The following is a 13725-nucleotide window of genomic DNA, read 5'->3' as shown; positions in this document are numbered from 1 at the left end:
TGCATCTTTCTGAGTAACTGGGCCACATCTATATAAAAACCATATTGAATTGCTATGCATAAGAATTTTAAAAGTACTGAAATACTCAAGGTATTTAAGTCTCCTTCGAAAAGGGTTTTACTTAAACCACATTTGCTTCCTGACAGGTCCACATCACTCCAAAGAAACAACAAAAGGTTGGCTTTACTTCACTCACTTCAGTAAATGGCAGTCTCCTCAAAATACTATTCATCTTCTCAAAGTCCAGCTTTCAAAGATAGTCAGGATCACAACTCTGACTGCAGCTAACATAACACTGATATTCTCAGCATCTTGGAACAGGGAGAAATCCTTTCAGCTTGCTGTTATATGCATTTTTCTTTTAAATACAGCAAACAATTAGTCATGAGAAAAGCAATCTTTTTCATTCTTGTAATATCAACAGAAATGTTTCAAGGACTGAGAGTAGGAATTTTTGTGTGTGAGACTTCATATTAACACCAAAACCATCATCATATGATGATCTCTTTCAGATTTAGTAAAGAAGACAAAGACTGATAGCTGCTAACATCTATCTAAAGTTCCAATAATAAAAGTCACTAAACCTTATAAAATTAAATAAAACTAATACTACTTAACATTTTTAAATACTAATCAGGATATCACACAGGTATTTATTAATAAACTGTTTATCCAGCCACTGAATTAACCATCCCTTCATTACTTTCTCATAAATAGGACAATGTTTATTTATTTGGGTTGCCCAACTAACTTAAGTCTGCTCCAGTTAGTGACAAATGACAACCTGCTTTTATTCAAAACCCTCTAAATATCATTCCACTACCACAGCCAGTCTATCATCCAGATCATGCTATTCTTCACCTACACCACTTAAAACGCAATAGTTACTTCTTCCACTCAATTATTTACCTTAGAATTACCTTCCTTGTGATGTTTGGCACAGGATCGAAGCTGAGTTATCCAGTATTGTTTCTCCTTTGCATCAGCAGCTAAAATAGAAACAAGGAAATGCAGGGGATCACACAAAAATCAATACTCTCTTTTAGCACAAGGGATGACGGAGCAGGGCAGAGGGGGGAAAGATTATTTACTGATTAGAATGCAGTATAAATCCTAACTTAGGCTACTTAACTATGCTCAGGTGTTTCAGTACAAGACAGAAGCCTGAACTGAGGAGGCTGTGGCCAGATGGAAGAGATGAACTTACAAATTTTCTTCACTGTTATCTCCTCCAAGTGTTAGTAAAAGCAGAACTACCTCCAGATGACTTTTTTGTTTCAGATTTTTCATCCACTTTTGTTTTAATTGTCTCTTTTTGTGAAGGACAAGGGCCACACCACAGTATTTAAATCAGTAAAAGCTCTGCACTCAGGCTGTCAATCAGCTACCAGATAAGCTACCAGTTCCCCAGAAACTCAAGTACTTCTCTTTATTAATAGAGTTCAATTAAATCTCTCTCAAAACCCGTGTCACTCACATGCAACTTAAAGACACAACAACAAAAATCACAATTTCCCCCTTACATCTTTAAAAGACAACTTTAAAAATTATTAAGTTTGTCTGCAGTTTATATCAGGTGGCTTCCCTGTAATATTAGTAAGTCTTTTTAGGAGAGATATTTGGTTTTGTCTTAAACAAACCACTACTATAGTAATCCTGATTAAGAAAGGCAATACAGGCTTCGTAATTTCAGTAAATATTTTCTCTTACTTCCTCTGCTATTAAGTATCTCAATAATTATTGACTTAGCATAGAAACTATTTACTAATTTGAATCAAATTCATAGACCTCATTAAATTAAAAGCAGCACATTGCAAGCATTTAATAATCTCAAGGGTTTGGAAAAGCATGATATTGAAACAAGTGTTCATACTTTCTAGCTATGCAAATTCAACACATTTTAACAGATATTCTCCCTGGTTGTTCCTGTGTCTCAGTTCTATGTATAAAGTGGCAACACACTGTACCACAGAGGACTCCTGCATGCTCAGTCCTACTCGACAACTGATAAACTGCAGTCAGAATAAAACTAAGAATACTTTTGTTACACTGTATTACATGTCACTTTTTTTTTAATAACAGTTTTTTATAAATTCGTTTGATATAAAAGTATCATGATCAATTAACCACACTGAAAACATCTGAACACTGCCTTCTTTTTTTTTTTTTTTTAGTATTCCAAAGTAACTCCTATATACCTATATATTGTCTTTCCTATATTTAGGAGAAAGGGAAGAGAAAATTTTATGTTACAGGTGCATTCAATTACTCCAAGATTGACAAGAACATAACATCTTAACAGCCTCCCACTAGCATTTTTCCCTTCTCTGACCTATCATCAGATTTATTATTGCACATTATCTGCAGGATGGTAGCAGAGGAGAACAATACCAGAAATTAAATGTTATAATGTGGACAGCAATGAAAGCAGCTTTTTCTTCCTTTGCAAGCGAGTAAGACATACCATTCAGAATGCCACAGCAACAGATTACAGATACCATGAGGTATCTTCCAGCCCTGAAAGCCTACACACTGTAAAATCATAGGCACTTAACTCCAGATTACTCTTCCACATGATATAGTGCATAACCACTACTGTCTGACAGCACAAGGAAGTAAAAGAGAAAGGAGATATGAGCAAAGAGATGCAGAAGCAGGAAAGGGAGAGAGGAACAACTCAGCTGGCACCTCTAAGCAGCACTGTACCTTTTAACTTATACATCTCTCCATTAGCAGAGTAGACCACCAACATGTGTGGCACTTCATCACTGGGTGATATTATAGCTCCAGCTAAAGACAAGGCTCCTCTTGGCTTCTGGTTTTTACTTTGTTCATTCACGAAATACTGCAGAATCCCCGTCTCAAAGTCCAGCACAAAGTACCTGTTGAAATAAATTACAGTCATGTAGTATTTCTGCTGAAGTTTTTCATGTATTTACTCACAGAATAACACAGATTGATCTTAAATCAAGATCATAAATAAACAAATGAAGTTAAACTAATTTTTGTAATAACTCCATTTTATAAAGTGCTGTTATTTTGATCATTAGGCTTGATTTTTCAGGGGCATGTGATCTATTCTTCTATTCATAACCCAAACCATTTCAAAATAAACCAACTTCCAGGACTGCAAGATCATACAAACAAAAAATAAACTAACTGAAAAGATATTTCAGACTGAAGTGGTTCAGTCTCAAGAGTTGGAAATGTACCTTTTTTTTTCCCCACAACTAAACCTATTTTTCACAACAACACAGATCTTAAATTCCATTTCCCTGTGGAAATCATCTATGCTATTACACAGAACAATTATTTAACACTTTAACTCTTTGCCAAAAGGGGAGGGAGAATAACCACCTGGCTCAAATGAAGGAGCTACCGACCCTCAACAGACTAGAGTGAAGATTACAGGAATGCAGATTATCCCCTCAGCTGCTTCTAAAAAAACACCCCAACAACCTGGCTAATACCACTAACATGGGCATTTTTAACACATACTATTTCTACTGTTCCTCCAGATGAGATTAACACAGATCATATGAATTTGCGTACGGTATTTCAGAAACTGATTATTCAGACTTCTGTAGCTTTGTACATCCCAAATTTACTCAGGTTACTGCTTTCTTTTGAAAGTGGCATTTTGTCTTAGCCCTTTCACAATACCCCCAATATGCAGAACACCTCTAACCTTTCCCATCATAGAATATTTCCAGGATTGTCTTCACAGCCAACTGAAGTTATGGGTGATGATCTGCCCATCTCTTTAGTCAAGGTAAATAAGCCTGGACATGATGCAAGGAAACCTTACCTAAGATTTACAGAGCTTCAGACATTTTGCTTGGGCAACCTTCCTTTGCCATAGTTATGCATAACTCTCTACTGCCACCACCTTCATATCAGAACAAAGATCAAACTCTCTTCAAATTATTACAGATTAACAACCCTGTCCCAAAGGATTTTAAGCTAGCACATCACTACACCACTCATTTCTGCCCTGACTCCATCTCCCATCTCTCTGCATCCCTTCCCTCATGAAACAAATGGAAAGCCTCACTCTTGTAATCACGAAGCACATCCCTCCATTTCACAGGATATCTTCACCACAAAAAAAGGACTAGTGGAATGGCAAGTTCAGTGCCAACCACCACCATATTTCCAATAGCACTGTTAAAAATAAGGATGCCCTAAATTGCCAAAATTTCAGATTACCTTATTGACTTATATTGCACCACTCCATAACCTTCCTATTTTGTTTGACTTTTAAATGATTGTACATTACTACTCACCCACCTATAAAGCATTTTTTCTCTTCAGTTTGCTTAGTAGGGAAAAATAGATTCACTTAACTGCAGGGGAAAACAGCAGATTTGGAAAATGTACAACAAAAAAAAAAGTCAAACTTGCACATTTCACAGTAAATTTTAATTTTGCTCATTTTCAGTTTTTCTTGTCCATTTCAAAAATATCTGTTACATTCTCAGGAGAAAAAGAAGAGCACTAGACAGAAACAATGCCATGCCCCTGAGAAAATTATATAGTAGCTTGACCCTAAGCTAGTGTTTCTCTGGGTTCAGTAAACAAGTCTAGACTTTATATACAGCAATGTCCATTCTGAGCCTGTGCCATCCTCATTATAATTTCATTGTCCTTCTATTGTTCAGGTACAAATAATTTATTTCAGCCTTCATTATTTGGCCATTTTTTATTGATTACTACCTTGAAAATCACCATTGTAGTTACTGAACTACAGCTTTACAATCAACAGAAGGAGGAAAAACAGTTAAAGAAAAAAAAAAAAAAGAAAGAAAAAGAGAAGCAAGAAAAATAGTCTTTCCTTCTCCTATCAAGATCAAAGGATTTAGGGAAAAATGTTCCTCTGAGTCTATTAGAACAGAACCTATTAAGTTACATAAACACCACGAGCACTTCAGCTCAGAAATCTTTGCATGTGAGACCAGCAAAGCACTCCCAGAGTGACTGTAAGCTCCACAAAGATGGGCTTTGCACTGCCATAAAGCTACCCCAGGGAAGGAAACCAGCCATTTGAGTACAGAATATACCTTTACCAGCATAATGACAACTGAGAGCAGCGACTTCTGCAAATTCCTAAAGGCAGAGATAGCATCCTTCCACATCCTTGTTATCACAGCTGGAGCAGCAGTGTTACCTGGACCTTCTAGCCAACCACAACCTATTTTGTGTACAGTCTCAAAAAAACCAGAACATTATCACTGGCCTTGTACCTCAGGTTTTCAGTATTTGTGATGATGTCTCAGATGCCTGTAAAAGCATTCAACATTTTCAACAGAAATCAAGCAGTAATCTTAAGAAAGAAAAAAAGTAACCAGTTCTCACAGGCCTTCACATCACCCTCAGCAAGTATCCTGCCTTCTTTCTTATCCCAGAAGAACCAGGAACTTTTCACAGGCATCTTGGCCATGACACTGTTCACATCACACAGAATCAAGTATTTCCTTTTCAAGGGTTATGGTTTGATGTGCAATTCCCCTCTTTACCTTTCACATGGCGGTATCACAGAAAAAGACAGACAGGAACAAACTGCACAGGCAACTAGAGCCTCACAAGAGAAGCAGAGGGATAATGCACTTTGAAAAACTGTTAACAGGATAGAAAAGGCCAGGAGAAGAAATAAGGAATTAAATGTCAAAGCAAGCAGCGCAGGGCTTTGTACAAAGGAGATGGGGAGGGAGAACATAAAGGTATAGAAAAAACAGAAGCAGCTTTCAAAAACATCTTCTAGCATCACAGACCAAATGATGACCCAGTTCATACCATCACAAAACCACAGAAGAAACGGAGACCAGATTCTTTCATTAAATGAGGATAGGAAAGCATTACACATATAAAGCAGAAAAGAAGAGCATAGTACATGTCACCTCTTAGAAGTGCTGTGTAACTGTATCAAAAAGACAGGGATGTCTTTTAACTTCAGTTCTAAAAGTCATTTGTTCTGCCTATCAGGGAAATAACAGCACTAGCCTCTCTACAACTGATTCATCTTGCCACCTGCATTTCTCTACTGGCCTTGCTCACACCTTTGCCTATGATGTCGTATTTCTGTAATTAAATTACAGATGAACAGTAATGAAAACTAACATACTCCTTAGAGAACAGTCAGGCAGGAAGTAGCAGAGTTATGTACTAAACACACAAAAAATGAGTGTTAAACAGATATTATGAAATAACTGTTACTGACAGACACTTTCAAAAGACAGTTAAATTTTTCTGTTATTCCAAAATTGGAATAACATCTTTTTTTTAATTAATAGTCATTAAAAGACTCCATCTAAAGGTAAGCTAGAAAATTACCACTTTAACACATTTTTAGCAGTTTTAACTGCATAAACACAAGTCAAAGTAGACATGTAAAATTATAGGAAAGAAAAAGCAGGCTATTTCACAAAGGAAAAGCCAATGGATTTCTCACTTTAAATTCAAACCGTTCAGAGACTAGAGGCTTCCCACTCCTCTGGCCCAGCTTCTCTCAAGCTCCTAGGATTCACCAGGGTACTCCCACTCTGCCATTCCTAACAAATGTAGATGCATTACCAGCTGATATCAATTACAAGAGAAAACACTCACCACACTCAGCAAACTACAAGTCTGACATTACCAGAACTGTTACTTTTTAAGTCACTTGTGAGTTTGTCAATGTGGCCTGATGATACTTCATTTCTCTTTTACTTCCCACATTTTAAAATCAGTGCCTTCTCTGAATAAATCCTAAGTCTTATAAATTCTGCAACTGTCTTAATTAAATGCTAATTGTGTTTCACTATCCCCTTTATCCATTCCCTCATTCATTCATAGCCATTTCAAATTTAAAAAAAAAAATGTCAAGCAGAACAAACATGACATATTAGGAAGTGCATCTACGTTGCCTTCTGAATTCATAAAAAGGAAGGGTCAAACACAGCACCAATAAACTATTTCAACTGGATTTGCATTCACTGATAAGAGCATTTATTATAGTAATAAATATAACATTTTCATATAATTATATAGCAGTATAATAATTTATTATTAGTTCCCTCTTCAAGAAAACTTTAAGAAAAATGCTGGTAGTATAGCAGAGATGAAAGTGATCTACCATTAGAGCCTGTCAACAAAGAACAGCAGCTATGCAGATGTCCCATGAAAAAATCAGACATTTTGACATCACAAAATACACAAAGATATCAGAAGCACATGAACATTTCCTATGTAATTTACTCACCTCACCGGATTTAAGAATTTTCATTTTCCCATTTCCAGTCAAATTAAGCATTTCCATATTCTCCAGTGGAAAGGCATACTTTAATAAGTAAATAATAAATAATTAAACCACAACATTTCTAGGTATTTCATCATTCAGTTGTACACCCATAACATGGTGCACTGCTCATTGAAGCTGTCACAAGGATGCAAATCTGCAATGCACCCAGAAGTGTGTCCCAGCAGAAAAAACACTTCTTAAAATAAATTCCTCCTTTTCTCCCTTTATTCTGGACATATCCCAGAAACCAACCACCTGTACCCAAGATTGCACTACTCTGTAATCCCAAGAAGTTTTCCAGGTAGGATTGCTAAATCTTTCCATTGTGTAATGTATTCCTAAGGATTGGAATTCTCCTCCCATACTTCTGTCCCAGTTAAGTCAGTTTTCTGAACCAGATTTTTTACAACTTCTAGTTTGAATTTATAATGAGACATTTTTATATAGACATTTGCAGCTGGACAACTGTAGTCCCAGTCAAATCTTCAATTTTTGATTCTAAAAAAAAAAAAAAAACAAACAAAAAAAAAAACCAACCAACCAACAAAACCTCACCTCTTATGGAAAGCAGCATTGCATGAATTACATCCTTGGGTTCATAAACCAGCCTACTCTGGAGTCCATGCTTCATAGATGGACTGTGTTTAATTCCAGACTTTATGTTTAAAATTGGAATGGATGCCTGAATACTGCACAGGAGCACAGACAAATGCTTTTGAATAAAGACAAAAATCTTCCAATTTCCCATAATCTCCAAACAATAAAATGGTTTTCATTACATGACCTAACACAGCAAGTACTTCTGGATAGAGAGGGATGCTGGCTTGTTTCTATAGCAGGCTAGCCTTGTTTCACCTTTTTGGAGATTTTTTTTTTCCCCAGTTACTTTCTTATTGATGGACAGAGGAGCTTTTCTCTCTAAAACACCACTTTAGCTCTTTCAAAGATACCTATTCTCATAAGCCAGTCTCACAATATGCACTTTATGATCTACTTTTTATTTTAACTATGAAAATGCAAATTTTTTAAATAAAATACATTTAGTTGAAACAGGGCAATCTTCGTGCTGATTTAAAACATTAATAGGCAGCATCTCCTTCCCTATCATATTAGAAAAGTAACGATTCATGTATTTTCCCTTCTCAGACTGCTGAATTCATCCTTCCAGACAATGTGACAAAAACTATGCTCTACTACATACTTCAGCATCAAATTAACTCAAGAACAGAAGCAGCTCCCAGCAGAAGAATTCACTACCTTCTCCTTCAATCACTTTGTTCTCAACATTTCTGACTTTCCAAACATATGTTTTCCTTATATTCCATTCCAATTTCCCCTCAGTCACTGTCAGCACATGTTCCTCAGTGATTCCATAATCCTCTAAAGGAGGATTTTCAAGAATAAGGAGTCAAACTATTCCATAATTCTCTCTTTTTTTTTTAAGTAGTATAAAAACAGATAAGAATTATGGGATAGAAAGTAAATTACTGTGTCAAAGAAAAGCAAAGTTTATGGCTGCAGTAAATGAACGAGCTGTCACATAGAAATATTTCATTTTTAGGAAACTGTATCTTACTAGGCCATCCTGGACACCATATTTATGTAATTACTTAATTCTTCTTTTTTCCTTTTACCTTAAGTCATAAGATTAATGGAATTATTTATGCCAAAAAAAGATAAAGCATGGCACATACACATTTGAGAGTCAAGGACTTGATTATTAAAAATTATCTCTAAAGTTGTCATTTAAAGACAGATGATTAGGAGAACATGCTTACATTTCAGTAACTCTAACATCCTTTATGCATTGAGGTTCATCAATTTTTTCCTCATTTTCTAACATAAGAAAGCACAGAAGCCACTGTATTCATTAAAAGCTTTACTCACTTTGAGCATCTGTGTATGAAAACTGAATTTTTAGAACAGTAATTTCTCTGCATTATTGTAATTGCATATCAGTCAAGATGAACTACAATTTACTGGATACTTTTAGAGGTGTTCCATACCTAAAATGGAGATGAGAAACAGAGGAAGTATTATCCACAGCTCATAGATGGACAGCTTGTTTTTGATGATCATGCCCTTCATGATTTTAGCATCGAAAGAATTCGCACAAAAATAAAATATTAAGATAAATCTCCTTTCCTGTATTCTCGTGTCCCAGGGAGTTCTCTTTATAAACCAAAATGTCACTTCTTCCTCAGTACCTACAGAAACTACAATTGTTACTGACCAGCTCATCAGGTCATCACCACCTGCTTGCAATGCCAATTATTTTCAACTGTCTGAAATTCTCTGTAGTCAGCAACAGATTTTAAGGAAAAAGAGACTACAATCAGAATAAATATTAAGAGCTGCTTAGGGGTTGCTTTTGAGGAAGGAGGGAGGAAGAATAGGCCTAAAAATAATGCATCCATTTCTATCCACCAGGCTTTGAGTTCATACAGAATTGTGGAAAAGTACATTCATCCTATAATCTATGCTTCAGTACAACATGGTCACACTGAGGACTAGCAATTGCAGTTTAGGGGCAAACCCATAAACAAAAGGTACACAGTTGAGTTTGATACCATAAACAGCACTTACTGCTCACAGCCCATCACACTGGCTGGCTACTCAAGACTACTTTGTGTCATTTAGCAGTCCTTACCACCTCCTTTTACTTGCTCTAAATTCACAACTATTTAACAATTAAGCATACTCAATTTTTTGTGCTATGGATCAAGAGAAAAGGCTAGCATTGACATAACTGGGGGAATAAATGGGCTGCTGTAATTTTAATTCTGTGAATCTTATTATCCAGCTTGATTCAGGTCACAGATTAAAAACAGACCTTCCAGGCAGGAAAATATGTTTTCCTTCATAAGAAAAACAACCAAGATGTAAAATAAAACAAGAACAGAGTACTTATATGTCACTTCTAATGATCTGCATGTAATGAAAGGATGTTAACCTTTAGAAAGACACACTTCTATGCAACTCTAAAACAAGATACAGGAAATATGCAGGAGAGGATTAGTCACACACACAGCAACTCCATTCCCCATGTGAGGGACACATACACAAGACTCTGTAGTTAAATTGGTTCTCACTGAAGCCAGGTCCACAAGAGTCATTTGCAATCATCTGGATGCAAAAACGAAGGAAGCTGTCTAGTTTATCCTCTCTCATCCCACCTTTCCACCTTATCCAGGAGCACGACTTTGCATCGTTGATAGAGTAAACTTAGAGACCTACTTTGGAGCCTGTATTAACAACTGCTTCTCTGCTCCAAGTCTTTGTGCAGTATTGTTCTGTTCCAGCTAGCAGTAAAAATCTCACCAACAAACAAGGCAGCTATCAGAAATCAGTACTTTACAGAATATGCTGATTTGGAAGGGACCCACAAGGATTATTGAGTCCAATCAAGAAAATCAATGATGTTTAGCTTGTAAAAAAAGCTTTTACATACTAATATTTGTAATTCTCTCTACTCATATTAGCAGTTATCAAAACTGCTGCTGAGCAAACAGCTGCATCATCATACAGTTTTAAATGTTTCCCAAAATTACACCAGCCATGCCAGGAATCTTATTGCCTATTTTTTTCTGTAACACAAACCCCACTAAAACTGTAAGCAATACAGAAATATTTGACCTTGCACAAAAACACGTCACTTTTTTGCTTGACACTTTCTGTAATAAGTTCCAAAAGATCTGACAGGTTTGGCAAGCACATCAAAAATTGTCTAGTGCCTAGCATCAACTCATCTTTCACAAAGTGCTTTTAAAATACAGAATGAAATAAACACCTTAGAAGGTGGCCTAACATACCAAAAATACAGCTCTCCAACAAGCTAAATAACCAATTCTGGAAGCCTGAAAAGCTGAACCAAAGGCTCTACAATGTAGATTAAACACACTGAGAAAATGTAAGCATCCACAGACCTATTTGAAGCAAAGTAATCACAAAGAAGGCAGCTGCTCAGAGCGCAAATGAGTCCAACAGTGACTGACAGTACTATACATTATTCTTTCAATAGTCTCTGCTTTAAGTAGGGACATGCACACACACACAGAAAACACATTGCCAGGACAGTAATATATGAAGACAGATCACTAATGAAGTCAGATTTGATCAAGGGCAGTATTTTATCGAGACTTCTGTCTGCTACTTGCCACATTCTGCAGGAGACTTTGTGAATTCAGAAGAGATGATGTGACCTTTGCTTGGTCTTCCTGCTACTTGCTATCACAACATCCATAAATGAATCAAATATATCCATTTGGCAGCCTGTTTATCACAAAACATAATGAGAGACAAGCAGCAAATTCAGCCACTTAACATAATGTCCCCACAACACACACTGGGAGCCTGGAATTGCTGGGTTTGTATCAGCATTACCATGCAACAGAGTTTAAAGAAAATCACATCCCACTGAATCTGTGAGTCAGCCAGGTCTTAATCACAATTTTATCTCAGAATACTATCATCTATAATCCAAATTCCCTACAATTTGCAGCTACTTAATTTTGTCAATCCCAAACATAAACAACCTCTGAAAAAGGCTGCTGAAGAAAAAACATGTGTTCCATTGAAATATCCCCACAACCCTCTCCTTCACCTTCAGCAACTAGTGTCTGCCCTCTGAACTACATTACTAGAAGGTCATAAAATGTATGAAGGAAGGAGTAAATCCTCACACAGTCACCCATCCTGTGTCTAATACTCAATATCTTCTGCTGGCACCATTCTAAACTGTATTATCATTTCCCTCTTAACGTGAGGGAAATGAATCAAACCCTTATTAGCAGAGGAAAAGCTAATTTCTCTGACTTATGCCTTCCAACTCTTCCTCTCTCTTCTGCAACAACTTGTATTTCTCAGTGGTAAGAATTAACCCAGTACTACTGTTACTGGATATTATATCCCATCTAGGGGAGGAACCTTCATACATCAAACATCTGTAGATTTTTAGAGCTCCCTTTGCTGCCGTATACAAAAGAGCACTCAGTTATGAGACAATCAAGACCTCGAGTTTTTATGCCTGATGTTAGTTATGATTCCACCTGGAGATAAAATACTTTCAGAGACCGAAATATTAATGAAACAAATAACAAAGGCACAGAGAGTGACCTGGACAACAGCACAACAGCACAAACACTGAAGTTGAGAAGGAGATAATCACTGGATGACAAACCAAGAGATGGCCTAACACCTCCAGGCATGAGTATCAAGCAAACTATTCAGGTAATCAAATCACAAAACAGACTGCAAACAGAAGTAGCTCAAATTACAAGGCTAGTCTACCTTCAATTAGAGCAGCTGCAGAGTAGTTCAGCTACTTTCAAGTACTGCTTTTTGCTCAATTTAACAATGAGAGTACAGAAATTAAGAGTATCATTCAAGTCACATCTTGACTGAATTACACAGACAAAGGGGTCTGTTATCTCAGCCCAAAAGTATTAGGCCTGCATGTCTCCAAATTAAAAGCTGGGGAAATTATCTATGCAGGTGAACCCTAATGAATCTGTTCCTCAGGTCACATATTCAACACCAACAGCCTATAGTGGTAAGTCACGAAACTTCAGGGAGCTGACCTGCATATAAACAAGAGTAAATGTCAATGCAAGCAAATTAGCCATTGGAGTTCTTTCCAATTCATTTTTACTGCTTACTGGAAACCAAGGCTGCTTTAAGACACACTGTAAAAACCCCTAAGTCACAGGGAAGACATGCAAATGTATTGTAAATTCTATTCTAACAACTGTACTATTTTGTATACAGTAACTATTGAATAAAACTGCTGAATCATTGAACTATCTTCACTGTTACTTGTCTCTTCCCTCATATTTTATTACTGAACATGAAACATAACAGATTATATAGGATTCTTAAACTCTTAATAAAAAGATGTCACCAACCTAAAAGTTTTCAATAGAAAAATGTTGCTAAAAATTAATTAGAACAGTCACATGTCATGGCTTATTGAGATAGAACATCAGTTTTATTACAATCACTCTGCTGCCAACAAGAAAGAGACAATTTGCAGAGGAAATGAAGTGGAGGTATGAAGGAGTAGACAAGCAGAACAGTTTGGCAACAGCATGTGCCAAAAGATTTTCATTAAATCTACCTAAAACTGAATAAACAGAAATCTGAAGAATCATTTAACACTACAGTCTAAAAAAGCACTCTGCTAGCTAGACTTCCAGCCACATGCAGAACAAAACATTCTCCTGCACTGGATTGTATGTACATTAGGCTAATTATTAGATTAGTGAAGATTGAGATTTTTTTCTACTTCTCGCCAATTTCAGAGATATTTAATTCTGTTCAAGTTACTTACATGAGATCCTAAAGAACATGACATTCCCATAGAATTGAAAACCCTTCCAAAAATTGTATTTAATCCAATTTACATTTTATGTATTTCCATGGATGAAGACTTAGAAAATTAGCAAAGACAT

At 36.3% G+C, this 13725-nt stretch overlaps 1 protein-coding gene across 1 annotated transcript in view; it reads right to left on the bottom strand.

Moving 5' to 3' along the window:
* The window catches only part of OSBPL10 (oxysterol binding protein like 10), a 110644-nt gene that overhangs the window by 77919 nt on the left and 19000 nt on the right, over positions 1 to 13725 (bottom strand). The window contains exons 2-3 of the mRNA XM_051788987.1: positions 2707 to 2882; positions 910 to 989 (exon numbers count right to left, since the gene is read on the bottom strand). Of these exons, the coding sequence (XP_051644947.1) occupies positions 910 to 989; positions 2707 to 2882 (256 nt within the window). The remainder of the gene's footprint in view (positions 1 to 909; positions 990 to 2706; positions 2883 to 13725) is intronic.

This window comes from Manacus candei, unplaced genomic scaffold (genome assembly GCF_025592945.1).
Source record: "Manacus candei isolate 608988 ecotype Guabito, Panama unplaced genomic scaffold, ASM2559294v1 h1tg000026l, whole genome shotgun sequence".
Classification (NCBI taxonomy): Eukaryota; Metazoa; Chordata; class Aves; order Passeriformes; family Pipridae; genus Manacus; species Manacus candei.
The sequence above is the reverse complement of the archived record's forward strand: the minus strand, read 5'-3'. Positions and strand labels throughout refer to the sequence as shown.